Below are 17265 nucleotides of genomic sequence, written 5' to 3'. Positions count from 1 at the left end.
GCATTGCATTGTGGGACTGTCACAGGTGTTCTCTGGTATGTAAAATTTGGGAACTGTATTAAATCATGCAGAAAATCATCAGAATGAGCAAAGTAAATCATCTGCAGGAGAAAAGTAGTAGTAAAAGCAGTACGCAACCATACTATTCCAAACATTGTGCACTAAATCAACCAAGGTCTCTTTCCTTCCCTTCAGAGTTAGAAGGCCAAAAGGAAGTGAACAAGCTGATTTGAATTAACAGAAGTACAGTGTCGTAAAATATTCAGGTTCAGACCTTTTCATCTTGGTTTTAACAGTGGTTTCATTAGTAGCTGGTTTTGCTGATTCAGCCTCAGAGTCGTGGTCTGCACAAGTGTTAAGTGTGGACCAAAGACATACGGATGCCAGATTGCGTGCAAAGTCAGCGAGCTTTGGCACGAGCACCTGCTTACTCAATTAAAGCTTCCTGAAGAATGTCTTTAGTCTCTCTTTCATACTCTCTCGCTGAGCCCAGGGGCCTGAGAACGAGTCCCACATACCATCTACAGGAAGCGTTAAAAAAAAAACACAACACTCGCCGCAACACAACACAACTGGAGCTTTAAGCAGATGGAGGAAGATTTCAGACACAGATCGTCAATTTCGAAAAGCTTGGAATACCTTGATTCATTTCAGTAGTAAACACACATTTAAAAGGGCTATTTGTCAGTATGATTATTATTATTATAAGTGTTATTTTTTTGTACTGAAAGGTGGAGGTTTTTGTGCAATTTTCAGTTGGTGGTATTTGATTCTGAATAGAATTATTAAACATTTGTTTTTATTTTGGTTGCAGGCACGAATGGCTTGGTAACGTACGGTGGTGTGACTGAGGATGGATTCACTATTAACGCAGAGACGGGTGTGATATCCGTCACTCGGGTTCTAGATAGGGAACTTCAGGACCACTACACTATAACAGGTACCATAGCACTGCCAGGATCTGCACATAAGACTAAACCATTTTAGTTAAGTCCTAAACCATTAAGTCCTTTAATATTTGTCACGATTACCAGTGATCTAGCCTGTGCTGATTGCTGGTAAACACACTGTATTGCATAGAACTAAAAATCCACCATTAAATGGACTACAGAATCCATTCATGCTCATATTAAACCCTGCGTTTGGTGTGTGTGTGTGTACTGTATAAATAGTCCTAGTAATCCGTAGCTTCAGCTGTGTCTGTCTGCAATCGTGGGGATCTAGGCCAGGTGTGTGAGTGGTGCATGACCGGATCTTGTAGTCCATTTAATGGCAGATTTGTAGTTCTATGCAATACTGTGTGTTTACCAGCGATCTGCACAGGCTGGATTGCTGGTAATCATGACAATATTCTTTAGTAATACTTTGAATTGGCTTTCATTTTTACTCTTTGGTTTAAATTTTTAGTAATTTGTTTCTGTGCTTTTAAAAAAAAAAGGTTGTTTAATTTTAGCTGTAATGTAACATAAATTCAACAAACAGACCATCAAAATAAAGTGTGACCAAAAAGTCGTCAATGCTATTTTGCAAGGTATTAAATTTGATATCATTTTTGATTATGCAATGTATGGTTGTATGCTAAAGTTTGCCTGAATTAAATCCATGAATATCAGAATGTTGTGTAGTTTATGAAATCAATGAAATCCTGCTAGATTTGACATCATGCTGCTTTGTTTACTGCAGTAACCAAGGCAACACCATTATTTCTGTAGTTCTATAGGCGCCAACATGCTGAATTAGCTGGATTTAATAGAGTTTTATCTTAGTATATGAATAATGTTTTTGCTTTGGATTAGTTTCCTACATTGATATATAGTAAATATACTGTAAGTTAAAATTTCGCCAGTGTTTCCAGTTGAAACCTAAAGTGGTTTTAAGGTCTTAAAATGTATGGAAACGGTCTTAAAAAAGGTCTTAAAAGGTATTGAATTTCACTCTCTGATTCCTGTATAAACTCTGAATTTGTTACATAGATTTGAAAATTTCTAAATACTTTATCATATAAACAGTTTACTTTATCATATAAACAGTTTCTTAAATATATGAATGCATGTGTGTTTTATATATATATATATATATATATATATATATATATATATATATATATATATATATATATATATATATATATATATATTTTTTTTTTTTTTTTTTTTTTTTTTTTTTTCAGCACAAGTTTTTTTTTTTTTCTTCTAAAATGTATATATTATTTAATTCTATCTGTACTTACCAAAAAGCATAAGTAGCAATAGTTTTAGGATTGGTTTGGTTTAAATTTATATTATTGCCAAAACATTTTATGACTTAAATTTAAGATGTAGTTTTTTAAAACCAATGGTAAACTTAATAATCCTCCTCTTATTTTGTGTTTGTTATAGTTTATGCAAAAGATGGAGGAATCCCCCCAAACTTTGCCAAGACTAAAGTGCACATCACTGTGCTGGATGAAAATGACAATGCTCCTGCTTTCGGACTGCAGCAGTACAGTCTAGAAGTGCCTGAAAACCTACAGCCTGTGGAGCTGTTCACCCTCAAAGCCACAGACCTGGACACCGGAGAGAGTGGACGACTGGAATATAAAATCAAAGGTAACACCTCAGATTTTGGGTTGTTTTTAAATTTAGTGATTTTAAATTAAAATGGTTTTTAAAATGTAAAACTGGCTTTTATTCTAGCTGAAATAAAACCAATAAAACTTTCTCAGGAAGAAAAAATATAATCAGACATACTGTGAAAAAAGTTCTTGTTCTGTTAAATATAATTTGGGAATATTTTAAAAAGAAAAATATTCACAGGAAGGCTAATAATTCTGACTTCAACTGTATGCTGAGTGCCTGTATCTGTGCATATTTCAAACGAAGCATACTTTTTTGTAAGACCTTGCGCCTAAGCTAACATATCAAAAATTAAAGTAAACTTGATCATGGTTTAAAGTGCTGTTTTTGTTCAGATTCAGATCTTAAGAAAAGAAGATGCACTCAATCTGATTGTTTACAAATGCTGTCTTCATGTGCTTGCTATTCTAGCCGGCGACCCAGATGGAGACTTTCGACTTGACGGTTCCTCTGGAACTTTGTCTACCATAAGACCTCTAGATAGAGAGCGGAAGAGCAGTTATTCCTTGCAAGTAGTGGTCCAAGATCATGGCAGCCCCTCTCTGAGCAGCACAGCCTCTGTAGAGATCTCAGTCCTCGATGTCAACGACAACAGCCCCAAGTTCAGCAGCAGCAGCTACACTGTAGATGTCTCAGAAGATGCTGCCGTAGGTTTAGTGGTGCTGGATGCGACAGCCACAGATGTTGACGAGGGCCAAAACGGTCAGATTTTATACTTTCTCAGCCAAGAAGCCAAAGGTGCGTTCACTGTCGATCCTAATACAGGACGCATCACTACTGCTGCAATTCTGGACAGAGAGAAAAGGGCTTCTTACTTCTTCCAGGTGTATGCGGTTGATCTATCTCCTGCTGCACCACGCAACTCCACAGCCCAGGTAACCGTTACCGTCCTGGACGTCAATGACAATGCACCGTTCTTCATCCAGGACCCTCTCATTATTAACGTGTCCAGCGGAAGTTTGTTCACCCATCAAGTGGTGGCCACAATGAGAGCAGAAGATAAGGATTTTGGTGCCAATGGTTCTGTGTTCTACCGATTTGCTATGGCAGTGCGAGGATTTGCGATTAACTCACTGACCGGGGCGATCCAGACTACAGAGAATCTCCAGACTCTGACACAAACCCAGCGCACCCTCATTGTGGAGGCTATGGACCAGGGCAGCCCTCCTCAGTCATCTCTAGGGGTGGTGATCGTCTATGTGAAGGAGCAGGATTACAAGGGCATTCGATTTTCACGCACCGCTAGAGATGTTAGCTTACAGGAGAACGCAGATAAAGGTAAGTGGTCGCCCTAAAGTAAACGATTCTGGAAAAAATGTTGCACTATTAGCCTATATTGTAATTGTTACAAAAAGCTAGAATAGGTGGCATGGTGGATCAGTGGTTAGCAATGTTGCCTCACAGCAAGAAGGTCACTGGTTTAAGTCCCAGTTGGGGCATTTGGCATTTCTGTATGGAGTTTGCATGTGCTCCCTGTGTTCACGTGGGTTTTCTCCGGGTGCTCCGGTTTCCCCCACAGTCCAAACACATGCACTTTACAGTAAGTGAATTTGGGTAAATAAAATTGCCCATAGTGTATTGAGTGAATGTGAGAGTGTATAGATGGCGAGAAGGGCATCCGCTGCATAAAACAGTTGAATAAAAAATAGTTGGCGGTTCATTCCGCTGTAGTGACCCCTGATAAATAAGGGACTAAGCCGAAGAAAAATGAATGAATGAAAAGCTAGAATAATTTATTTGCCACCAATTTGATGGCAAAAAAATGGAATAAAAAAAAAAAACTGAAGATTGATTGATACTCCTAGGCCCTGTTTACACTGCCAGTTAAATGCGACCCAATTCGGATTTTTGGCTCATATGTGACACAGATTGGATCTGTTCTATGACCGTGTAAACACGAAAAAACACATGCATTCGGATATTCAGAGAACGGTTTTAGGCCTCCTTCATATGTGGAAATAAATCAGATATAAATCGGATATGTGACAATGCGACTATCTTGTAAACAGCCAGATTGGATTTATTGAGGCATTCCATTTTGCACGTCATTAAACTTGTGACAATATGGTTCTTCTCCACGGTTTAATGAAGGAAGAGCGTGTGTGGAGACGCCGACACGGTAAACAACAACAACAGAGGAAAAACGATGGAGGAAAGTGGTCAGTCGCCACAGTTTGCTCCCACCAGAACTGAGATCTCTCTCGTACGAACAAATTCCTCTGAATGGTGGAGGACACCATATATAAACCAAAGGCGCAAGCTGCGATGACGGCCCTTTCCCTCCTCCTCTGCCTCAAAATCATTTTAAAGTTGAACTTCGCATATTTCGCGGAGCTAAAAGCAAGACAACTTCTTCCATCGTGGCTAGTGTGGCGCTGATGCTAGAACCTGCCTTTACGCATACGCGACGTCGTAAATTGTATGGCAAGTGTAAACACGTGAATTGTATATGGGTCACAATTAAAAGAACAGGTAAACAGAAAAATCAGATATAGGCAACAAATCGGAATTGGGCATCAAGACCTGACCCTAGTCATATTCTGCCATACCTTCTGCAGGTTATTCTAAAGTTAAAGGAAATTTGGGGGATTTGTTTGGTAAAATGTAATAATTTTTTTGCTGACATTGTATAACACAGCCATGCATACTTAAGACGAGAGAGTGTGGAATAATTATTTTAGGCTACTATTTTAAGTAGATGTTTAAATAAATACATTAAATTAACAATGAACTATTAATGATATTAATGATACTATGTATGATACTAATGATGCTATGATACTACTTTGATAACTATGATACTAATCATAACTCAAATAGAAAAATATAGGTCTGCCAAAAGAATTATCTCTGGGACACATAAATATGCTTGTTTTATAAGATCCTTATCCTTATCCGGATAATATTCAGCGTCTTCAATTTTTTTCTATTTATAATATTTTATTACAAGCAAATAAATCTTTCTCTATTTTTTTATTGTGATCCATTATGAAGGTTTATTGTCTATTTTTTTCTCGTTTTCATGTGAATAATTGTCAATGACGAAAAAGGGGTTTGATTCTGATGGATTAGGATGTTAAAATTGCTTGATTTGAAGATACATGTATTCCCAATCAGTTACTTTTTTAAATATTATATTTCACTCAGAAATCCCTCAAAACAAATTACACTAAAATGCACTGCAAATTTCACTTCGTGTTGGCTTTAAATGCAAACAACTATCCACTTTCTTGAAATAACATGGATAAATCCATTTTCTTACAGATAATACAGTAAATTGAAAAAGTATACAAAGCCTAGTTTTCACTCTTTTATTATAAATCCTACACTAAAAGCTATTCTTTGTGGTGTCTTCATTTCAAAGCATTGGCATGAAGTGGTCTTGCAATGAACTGTATGATGAAAACTGCAGTGTTTTATTCCAGCACTCACAGGCACATTGGGTTTTATAAAGCACTGAAAGCCAATCCATCAATTTAAGTGAGTGTGGCAGAGGAGTATTGAGCATTCTTGTGTTTTGTTTTGTTTCCCTACAGGAACTGTGGTTGCTCAAGCTCAGGCTCAGCACCCAGACGGCACCCGCGACGGCATCAATTACAGCATCTTTAGTGGCAACAAATACCATTCTTTCAGCATCAGCTCCAATACAGGTCAGTTGGAAAATTCATGAAATTTGAAAATAGTATGATTTTGACAAGATGGATGCATGAACTCTGCTGAAAACCAAGCATTGTTGGTTCTTTCAAAGGTGAGATCTGGGTACAGAGCTCAAATGGCCTGGATTTTGAGGACGCGCCAAGACTCCGACTAGTGGTGAAGGCTGAAACTACGTCCTCAAGCTCCTTCATGGCTGTCAACCTTATCCTTCAGGATGTCAATGATAATCGCCCCCGATTCCAGCTGCAGAACTATGTGGCTTATATGCATGAAGCACAGGGCTATGACTTCCCCATCATTCAGGCAAGTGGTCTCATTTTTTGGTACTTTAAAGGGATTGTTCACCTAAAAACACTTGGTTGCTGGAAGTCAATGAGTGCCACCCTTTTTTGTATTCCACAGAAGAGAAAACTGAAATTAAGTGAACTTTTCCTTTAAGAAGGTCAAATTATATTGAAAACATACAAAATCAAACAAAAAGTTCTCAAGGGTAGCTTAAATAATGTGTTGGTGGTCTTTGGGCAAGGAATTCATCAGAATAAACAGCAAAAATCAGTCAAAGGCACTCCAAAAATATGGAAAAATATTAAAAAGCCTTTATTGACATGGCTATTTCTTTAAACTGTGCCTACACGTTTCAGCAAACAACTGCCTTCACCAGAGTAACAATAAGGAATAACCATGTCGATAAAGGGAATGATTTTTTCTGTTAATTGAAAACATATTCAAATGTTCATTTTGGACCCTGTCTGTGCTTCAATTTGCCTTTTCACATGCATTAGGTTGTGGCAGAGGATGTTGACCAGGGTCAAAATGGACAGGTGACTTACACCATTGAGTCTTCAAATCAAAGTGGCCTTTTCAAAATTGACCCTCAGACAGGCAGCATCACAACCACTGCCATTATGGACAGAGAAATCTGGACGCAGGCAAAGTGAGTGTGTATCATGTTCGGCTAGTGAAGTCATTTCTCTGTAGGTCTTTAATTTCCTTCAGTTCTGTGGAATGTAACTGTTCACTCTAGCATTGTTTAGTTTGTGTGTGATGTTTTCAAGCCCTCATAGTTGTACCTCATGTGTTTTGTTTCTACAATGTTCCCTGACTTGTATAAAGCTGTGTGCTTTTAATTTACTACATTTTTGGTCTGTTAGTGCTTTTGGGTTGTTGTGTGAATGCTTTTTCTCAGAAAATAGAACAGAATAGAATAGATTCCTTTGTTCGTTCACTTAATCCCAAAAAGAATTTGAACAGAGACTTGATATATGTTAGGAAAAAAGTGATCTAACTCCTCATTTATTTTATCAGGCTGGTGATAAAAGCTACTGATCGCGGTAGCCCTAAGCTAGTAGGCACTGCCACCATCACAGTGATTATCGTCGACCTCAATGACAACAGTCCCACTATTCCAGTGCCACGGGAAGTTAGAGTGCCAGAAAGTAAGTGAACTAACACTGGAAGACATAATATCAATCACTTTTATTACTGTACATGTATCTGAGTGTTGTGTCCCGACTTTTCCTCTTCCAGACTCTCTTATCGGCACTGAGATCACACTGGTTACTGGAAATGATGTGGATTCTGGCCCAGTGTTGTCTTACTCTTTGCAGCTGGACGCTTCATCACAAGGAAAATTCGCTATTGATCGTTACAATGGCCGTGTGTCTCTGACAGCTCCGTTGGACTATGAGGAAAGGACATGGTACAAGTTGACTATTCGAGCTTCAGATTCCAAGCACCAGAGTGAAGCCAATTTGACCGTGGTGGTGGAGGATGTAAATGATAACGTACCTACTTTTACACAAGATCTATATCAGGTGACAGTTCTTTCTACCCTTTAAAGTGTTGTAAAACAAGTAATAAAATCGAATTGTATTGGGGCTGATGAAGTTTTGTCAGCTAGTTTCCTGTCTTCCAGTATTTTTGTAAAAAACTGTCTGTTGGAGGAAATATGATTTGATTTCAATGGATTGTAATGGTTAAATAACATAATTTGATCATACGTTTATTCCAGAATAAATATATGTGCACTCATTTACACTATTAAAGGGTGTGCAGCCATTTACATTTGTGTTTATTCATTTAGCAGATGCTTTTATTTAAATTGACATCACTGTGGATACAGGAAAAAGCATGCCAAGTAACAGCTTTGTTGTTGCTTTTGGTTTCCAGGTAACCCTTCCAGAACATTCTCCACCAGGCAGTCCTGTTATCACAGTAACAGCAACAGATCGAGATTCAGGAGAAAATGGAAAGGTCACTTATCGAGTGTTGTCTTCAACGCGGGATGGGTTTTACATTGATCCTAAAAATGGTATAAGCCCAACCTTTATACTAAACATCCTGATTTTTTTTGGGCAGTGGCTTTTTACACAGTTTTAAAAGAATGTAAATACTACTTATATGAAGTGTAAATAGTGGAGAATAAATATGCACCAATTTAAATAGGAACAACTTGCATCTTAATAATAATAAGAGCACTTAGCTGTAAATGCTATTTACAGTGGTGTATGTGGTGGGTGGATTTTATGAGCCTCTTCCCACAAGGTCATCTGCAGTATTTGCGCATTGTTTAAATTGCCACTGCCTGTAGTTTTGTTTATATTTAATAAACACTGCAGTAAGACTACTTGTCATGTCTTCACAGGTACACTTTTCATCAGACAGAAAGCAAAATTTGACCCAGAGGAGCCCTCTGTCAGTATAGTCATCGAAGCTCGTGATGGAGGGTCTCCACCTCTGTCATCATCGGCCACAGTTCAAGTTCAACTGATGGACGTCAATGATAACGCCCCCATATTCCACCAGTTGGAGTACAAAGCCACAGTGTCTGAGGACCAGCTACCTGGAGCCACCATCCTAACCTTAGAAGCAGTAGATGGAGACCTGTCTCAGGAAAACTCTGGTTTTGATTTTGCAATTGCCAGTGGGAATGTTGGAAATGCTTTCCAGATTGAGAGTAGTGTTCGTTTCATCGAAGGTCATGGCTTCCAGACTGTAGGAACCCTGATCTTGGCTGAGCAACTGGATTTTGAAGCATTGTCACGCTATAACCTCACTGTTTCAGTTTCGGATCGTGGTATTCCCCAAAGGAGCTCCAGTGTACCAGCCATCATTACAGTCACTGATGTGAATGACAACCCTCCTGTTTTTGGCAGAGCTGAATACATTGTGGCTTTGAGTGAAGGGGCAGCTGCTGGTGCAGAAATCTTACGTGTGACTGCAACTGATCCTGATTCAGCTCCCTACGCAGAGGTCCAGTACAGCATCAGCTCTGGAGATGATATGAAGTTGTTCTCTGTGGATCAGTGGACTGGGGCAATGAAGCTCCAAAGGCCTTTAGACAGAGAGAGCCAAAATTCCCATGTAGTAATAGTACAAGCCTCAGATGGCCATGGTCGATTTGCTTTGGCACCTATTAGTGTTGAGGTAAAGGACATCAATGATAACAGACCTTACTTTCCCATTGCTACATTAACAGCCAGCATTCGTGAAAACCAGCCTCTCAATTCTGCTGTAACTGTGTTACATGCCATTGATTACGACACAGGAGTTTATGGGCAACTGAAGTATTATTTGATGGACCACTCCAGCCCTGGGAAAGACCTCTTTTTTGTAGATCAAAACTCAGGAGAAGTTCGTACCAAGCAGGTATTTGATTTTGAGAAGGTGAACTCATTCAACTTCATTGCTTTGGCTGTGGACGCAGGCAACAACTCAGCTACTGTCACAGTGCAGGTCTTCATTACAGGAGAGGATGAGTATGACCCAGTTTTTACCACTTCAGATTTGTCTTTTGAAATTCCAGAGGGAGCCAAGAAAGGTCAGAGCATTGGGCTTGTACAGGCCAAAGATGAGGATGGTGGGGTAGATGGGATTGTACTGTACTCCTTCCCCAATTCCTCTCCATACTTTGATGTTAATAAGACCACTGGTGTTATCTACCTAAAGATGGACAACTCTGGAAGTTCAAGTGGTGGTAGTCGTTCAAAGAGGGAAACCCGCCTAATGACTGTGGATGTGTCTGCCCACAGCCCCCTTGACACCTCAAGAGTAGCTTCTGCTCAGGTCATCATCGATGTCACCAACACATCCTTTGGTCTTGCAACAGACTTTAACATTCTCCTTGTGAGCATAATTGCTGCCTCTCTTGGAGTAATAGTCTTGTTAGTCATAATTGCTGTTGCTCTCTATTTAGTAAGATCAAAGCGCAAGAAGAAAGGACAAGATGCTGGAAACAGTACTGCATCTTCAGGCACAGCTCTGCAGAAGTTGGATGAGTCTAAACCCTCAGGGAGTGACAGGATTTATCATCAGGCCCTTCCTGGATATGCAGGGGATGAGGAAGGAACAGGTGCAGGCTCTTACACTCGAGGAGGATCCCTAGATCCTTCTCACTCCAGTGGACGGGGATCTGCCGAAGCAGCAGAGGATGATGAAATTCGTATGATCAATGAATATCCAAGAGTGGCAAGCATCACATCCTCCATGCAAGAGCACATTTCTGCCAGGGGCCCTGATTCAGGAATCCAGCAAGATGCAGACCAGCTCTCTGATATTTCTTGTGAACCAGGTCCACTTGATGCAAGCCAGTGGTTCAAAAGTAAGAAACTGGGAAGTATTAGTGGAAGCCTTAGTGGTACCCTACTTTCTGGTCAGCTCCCAGTCTACAGAGATGAAGGCGGAGGCTATCTTGGAGTAGGTCGTGGGTTGAATATTTCCCATCCGAAAGATTATGCTTTCCCTGAGGATGGCAAACCCCCAGTTGATGGTTCCCTCACGGCCATAGTAGCAAGTGACGAGGAATTGCGAGGTAGCTACAACTGGGACTATCTTCTCAACTGGTGCCCTCAGTTCCAACCCTTAGCCAGTGTCTTTACAGAGATTGCTAGGCTAAAAGATGAGAGTTTACCTCCTAACAACCCACGGAGACCTTTCCAACCAAAAATCAAGACAGATCCCAAGCCTAGGATTGATCCTCCACCTCTCATTACCTCAGTGGCTCATCCAGGGGCCAAATCTGTCCCACCCAAACCTGCCATAACACGGACGTTCCATACGTTAGCATCCCTAAGGCGCTCACCTATAAGCCATGAAGGCTCCATCTCCTCAGCAGCCATGTCTCCTAGTTTCTCCCCTTCTTTGTCCCCACTTGCAGCTCGTTCCCCAGCTGTTTCTCCATTCGGTGTCACTCAAGGTCCCTCAGCCTCTATCATCAGCACCACAGAACACACTCTGGAGCACACTGATGAGGCTGAGATGAGGATTTAATGCTGCATTTAACTCCATTTCGTGGGGGCCTTATTTTGTCTTTTGATAAGACATATTAGTCACTCTCAGCAATGTTTAATACCTAAAATGCAGCATGAAGAATCAGTCTCAGCCATGATGGTGACGCAGGTGTCTGTTAACGGAAAGGGTGCAAACATTGTGCGGCCACGTTACCCTTCTTCAGAGCCACCGCAGTGTTGATGTGAAGAGTTGTTTGCGCGTTGCTTTGTTTTGTCTCACTGGCTGGCCAGGGAGTCAAGATGCTGACTGCTCTTTTTGTTTATTTCCTTTTATACTGATGACTCAAACAGCTTTGAAACTCCAGTGTTATGTTAAGTCCATCCAAAATAGCTGCTATTGTCATACTTTGTAAACCGCAATGAGAACTCTGTAGAAACTCAAACTTATGTCATTATGTATGTTTGTTTATGACTGAGAGCTCAATTTTTTCCCCTTTTTTGTTTTTACAGTGCTACTCATTTGCCGTTTTTATGAAAGACTTGCTAGTGGTTTGAGTGACGTTCTTACATTTTAGTGACATTCTTCATATGTATATTTATATATGTATGCTAGCCATAAGTGTATTATCATTGTATAGTGTCTAGGATCACCATACTGTGCGGTTGTGAAATTTGTGACACTTGTAATGTGAATGATTGGAAGATTGTTGTATTTTATTATTTATAAAGAGAAAGGCTGAAAGCATTGAAACTTCCCATGTTACATAGTGTTGTATTATAGGTCTTTTGAAGTTGTATTGTTCCTTGCCCTTTCAACTAGATTGTTAGCATCTTAGCTAATTTATTGTTTATTGAAAAAAAATGATAGGGCCACACTTTTTCGGCCCATCTGGATAACTTTTTGGGAATTGGTGAAACCTCAAAGACTCTTCTGTATGTAAATTAATTTCTTCCAAAACAGCAGCTTTCTCACACTGTTTCTATGCTGCTTTTTCTGACAATAAAATGTTTTGTATTGTCTATGTAACTTACGATTGGTTCATTTAAAATGAAGAATAACAAAAATCCTCGTTATCTGAAATGGTGTTTATTGGCCTTTCAGGATGAATCACAGAAAATGTACTCTCTTTTGTCAAATCTGGTGGACAATTGGTTTAAGAAGAAGTGCCCTGCTTTTTTATCTTGCAGTCTTATGTGTAAAAAGCAATTTAAGCATTTTAAATGAATTTCCGGAGCAGTTTTGCTACCTCCGGTGCGTGCCTGATACCGCCACTGCCTCAGGTTTAACAGGCCCCTGCTAGCACCCACAACAAATGCAAAGGAAAAGAAGAGCCTGGCATATTTTGAAGTCTGTTTAACCCAATTAATTTCAGAAGCTGACATTTAATTGTCTCACAGTCTGGAAAACAACAGTTTCCAAGATGGCTGCCTGAAATTCCGACAGCAGAAGAGCGTAAATCATCTGTGCATATTTAAATCAAATATTAAATTTCTTTTGTCAAACCTGAGTCTCCTTTCTTCTTTCAAGTTTAAAATCAAGACTTTACTACGGATTTGCAAAGTAACTGAAGCATAGCAAAAAGCCGATCATCTGGTTTAAAAAAAAAAAAAAAAAAAAGAAACAAAAAGAGAGTCAAAATTTGTCCTTCATTAAAAAGCAATTTGAAAGGATACAGTATGTTTGAGAAGCCTATACTAGAGCCGGGCCTCAGGCAGTAGACATGGAGCGCCCATTCCCAAATCAATTACAGCCATGAAGAAACTTTTCCTTGAATTAAAATGCTCATACTAAACATGCATATCCATAATTATGCATTACATAAATTAGCTGGAACAAATATCTATGACTGATTATATTTACTGTTGCAGTACAACTATATATGTATCCATGCAACCAAATCATTACATCAACCCACTACCTTTCCAGATGCAGTGGATGACAAAACACAGACTTTTCCTACACTGTCAGAAAACATATGGCCTGTAAATTGGGCAGTACACTTGAAATATACAATATTCTATTTACATAAAGGCTGCATATTAGTACCTTTTGAGTGTATTGGGCCAAGTAACAAGCTATTGTACAGTAAGGGTAGTGTTTTTTCTAACAGAAACTGAAGTGATCTCACTTATTCTACCCTATTGAGTTTTCTCATCCCCTGTTGTGAAGCTGGTGTTGGCTGAAGTTCAGCTCTCCTCCGTCTCTGTGCAATGCATGTCTAACTGATTTACACCATCCTAGATATCACGAAGTAACAACAGTCTCACTCGCTTGCACGGTCAGTATCTTGTAAACACTACGGTGAGTTGTATGAGCACTGTATAAACATATTTTCTTTATCGCTGATATTATTTTCACGATGAGATTTAACCTTAAAGTCTGATGAGCATTATGATCTGTGAGATCGATGTCTGTTATGAAATCACAAAGTTTGTACATTTGTTAAACTAGACGTGGCTATTAAATAGTTTCCATTTTTTTTTCAACTCTTATTGTTTGCTTTTAAGTGCAATTTAATATATATGTAGTTTAGCATAATCTGAATTTTCCATTTAAGCAATGTATTAAGGTGAGAGAATGTAAAAATGTAATTAAACATGTATTTGACTGCAGTTTTGGTATAATGATTGCTATGGGGAAGTATGACGCTCCATTTCACAATAATGATATTGTTAACGAATAAAGGATTTTTTTCATACAATTCAATGCACAACACCAAATAAATACCACAAAAGTCCTTAACTACACTGTAAAACCCAACAGTCAACTTTATCAAGTGAAATGAGTGTAGTTAACTCTCAATTTACTGAAAGTTAGTTTTACTCATTTGAAAAGAGTTTTGAACTCAGTGTTGAAGGTAATAAGTTAATAAAATTACTCATTACTTCAACTTAAATCGAGTAAGTTCACGGTACTCATATAGATTATTTTTTAACTCAAATGGTTTGTTGCAATTAGTTTCCTTAAACAGTTTGAGTTGCCTTAACTTATTAGGTTTTACAGTACTCAGTTTGAGTTCTCTTCATTTATTGGCTTTTACTGTACTCAAAGTGCTTCGTTAACTCGAATGGATTAAGTGTACAGTACTCAATAGGATAAGTTTTTGAACGTAAATGATTTAAGTTACCTTAACTGTTTGGGTTTTACAGTGTATGTATGATTTGTAAAAGAATTTGTTTGGCTTAACTATCTTCATACATTTGTGGCATGGTCAGTTTGCTTGCTAGATCACTTTGCATGGTGTTGTATTTGTGATGAAGAGTGCACAGGCTCGAGTCCAGCACAAAAATGCGAAATCAAGGTAAAACCACATGGTTGCAGAGCAGTTTCCTGTTACATTTTCCTTAGAAACACTATTGGTTAGATTTAGGTCAGTGGTTCACTTGGTAATCTGGACAATAAGCCTCATGGACATGTACAAGAAGGAAGCATATCTGTCATAACATATTTCAGATTTGAACCGCCCTAGTGGATTTGTCAACTGAAATATGCAACGAAACATACACTGAATGACATATTTTATACTCTGAGAAATGCTGGGTTGTTGTAACCCAATGTTGGATTTCTCCATATTTGACCCAACATTGGGTTACAACAACCTAGCATTTCTTAGTGTAAATCACATTGTTTTGAGTATGTTTCGTCCAATTAAATTTAAATTGCACATTTAATCCAGTGCTTTGGTTTGCCCATATTTGATCCATTGTTGGGTTACAATGCTCCATTGTTTTTAGAGTGTCTGTTACAAAAATAAAAAAATAAAAAATGTAGGCTAAGGCATGTATTTCCAATGAGCCTGAGCTGAAAAGACTGAAACTAGGACAAGTCCATGAGGATAGAGGGTAAAGTGGACATGTAAAACACACTGCAGCTTTAAGAATATAGAAGTCTCATCATTTCAGAAAGTAGGACTGACATTAAATTCTGTGCTTCTGTGTGCTGTTTCAATGGTTTGGAGTCTTACATGCATCCATGGTTAAAAAGACTAATATTTTATAATATTGAAAACCATATCTGAATTCTAGCTCAAAGCTTCCTCAATCTGCACTGATTGTACATGCTGTACAATAGCAATTACATCGATTTTACCATATTAATTCAAGCCATTGAAAAACTAGCTAATCAACACAAACCTTCATTGCCAGCGCTACTTGAACAGGATGTTTCTGATTTTACTTTAGTTGGTGTTATAACTATGTAATAGCAACAGACAATCCAGTGCGGCAAGTATACAGTGTGTGTCCATCGGGGTAGCAAATCACCATCTTTTATTTACAATACTGTAATACATTTTTGCAAAGCATTTTTGTAGCCTCCTGGAGTTTCATTTTATTATTATTTTTGACTCATGAAAGATCAACCACTCAAATCTCAAAGCCAATATTCATCTAGATAAAAAGAGAGAATCTGAGCAGATACTTATTGCATAAAAATCAAAGACACAATAGGAAATAGCACAGAAAATGAAGTATTAATTTACCCTAAATCATAAAGCTCTCTGCAGCTGAAATGTTAAGCTTTTTCCACTGAAGATTATGTAGCTAAGAATAATCATGAATGACTGACAGGCAGGTCAGAAAGATATACACATAATACAAAGTGAATAGTTACTTTTTAAAAAGTTAACTCGTTGCCTTAAAATCGACAAGTTGACTTTACTTAAAAAAGTGAGTAAGCCTTTAAGTAACCACCTTCAATATGGAATTGTTAAAGGTCCCATGAAATTAAAATAAAGTTTTTTAAATGTTAGCATCAGTATTGTTAGATTTTAGGATATCTAAAAGCTAGTGCGCACCAATAAAATTTGTGTTTAGGAGATCATAAAACTGATATAAACATGTAAAGCTTGTAGTTTGCCACTTCCGCATAAATGGATCCACGGTTAGTTAGTTCAACATAGTTCAGTTTCTCATCAAATCGTGACCAATCAAATGCTCTCTACAGGGTATCCGCGGGGTCTTAAAAAGTCTTAAATCTCATAACAAAAATTTTAGGCCTTAAAAAGTCTTAAATCAACTAAAATATTGTGTTGTAGGTCTTAAATCTTTTTAAAAAGTTTTTTATTTTCCTTTGTTCATGTATAGCTTCCCAATCTGGCCATTAACACTACAATCACCAACAATCCAAATCTCAATGAAAATTTTTTCATTTAAAAATAGCATTTTTACTCGATTTACTATGATTTAATTACTTTCCTTACAGTAACATTTGTTTACAAGTATTAACTGCTGAGGATACTGACCTGACCTATACTTTTTATTATGTTATTATTGTTATTGTATTATTAAATGTATTAAATTATAATAATGTTTTGGTGAGGCAAGTGAAAATCTTTTCCAACTGGGATATACGAAAAAAAATCCTTAGCATTTAGCCTTGTATGTATAAAATTTCCTTCATAATGGTCTCAAAAAGTCTTAAATTTAACTTGGTGAGACCTGCAGAAATCCTGTCTCTAGTATCTGACATCCCCCTTCCCCTTTAAGAAGCTTCAACCACACTTACTGACAGAGATTTAAAAAAATGCTATTGGCTGGAGCTACGTATGTCCTCGCGGGATTTAAGTTGACTTAATTTTATAATTAGTTACTGTTTATTTACCTAATACTTATTAGACAACAGGTTTCACTTTTTAAAAATCAACTAATCACTTTAAAATAATGGGTTTAATCAATTTTTAAAGTCAACTAATTGCATTTTACAGTCAATATTGAACTGCCGTGAGACTGGGTTGCAATATTGTGACTGCATCCACCTCTGGTTT

At 38.1% G+C, this 17265-nt stretch overlaps 1 protein-coding gene across 1 annotated transcript in view; it reads left to right on the top strand.

The window, feature by feature from the left end:
- The window catches only part of dchs1b (dachsous cadherin-related 1b), a 153223-nt gene extending 140220 nt beyond the window's left edge, over positions 1–13003 (top strand). Inside the window, exons 12-21 of the mRNA XM_056466169.1 lie at positions 815–940; positions 2379–2588; positions 3027–3893; positions 6152–6265; positions 6364–6575; positions 7055–7206; positions 7578–7708; positions 7800–8086; positions 8442–8583; positions 8917–13003. Of these exons, the coding sequence (XP_056322144.1) occupies positions 815–940; positions 2379–2588; positions 3027–3893; positions 6152–6265; positions 6364–6575; positions 7055–7206; positions 7578–7708; positions 7800–8086; positions 8442–8583; positions 8917–11540 (4865 nt within the window). The 3' untranslated portion in view covers positions 11541–13003. The remainder of the gene's footprint in view (positions 1–814; positions 941–2378; positions 2589–3026; positions 3894–6151; positions 6266–6363; positions 6576–7054; positions 7207–7577; positions 7709–7799; positions 8087–8441; positions 8584–8916) is intronic.
- The last annotated feature ends 4262 nt before the right edge of the window (positions 13004–17265 follow it).

The sequence above is a fragment of the Danio aesculapii genome, chromosome 10 (genome assembly GCF_903798145.1).
Source record: "Danio aesculapii chromosome 10, fDanAes4.1, whole genome shotgun sequence".
NCBI classification, from domain to species: Eukaryota; Metazoa; Chordata; class Actinopteri; order Cypriniformes; family Danionidae; genus Danio; species Danio aesculapii.
This window is presented reverse-complemented; position numbering and strand designations above follow the sequence as displayed.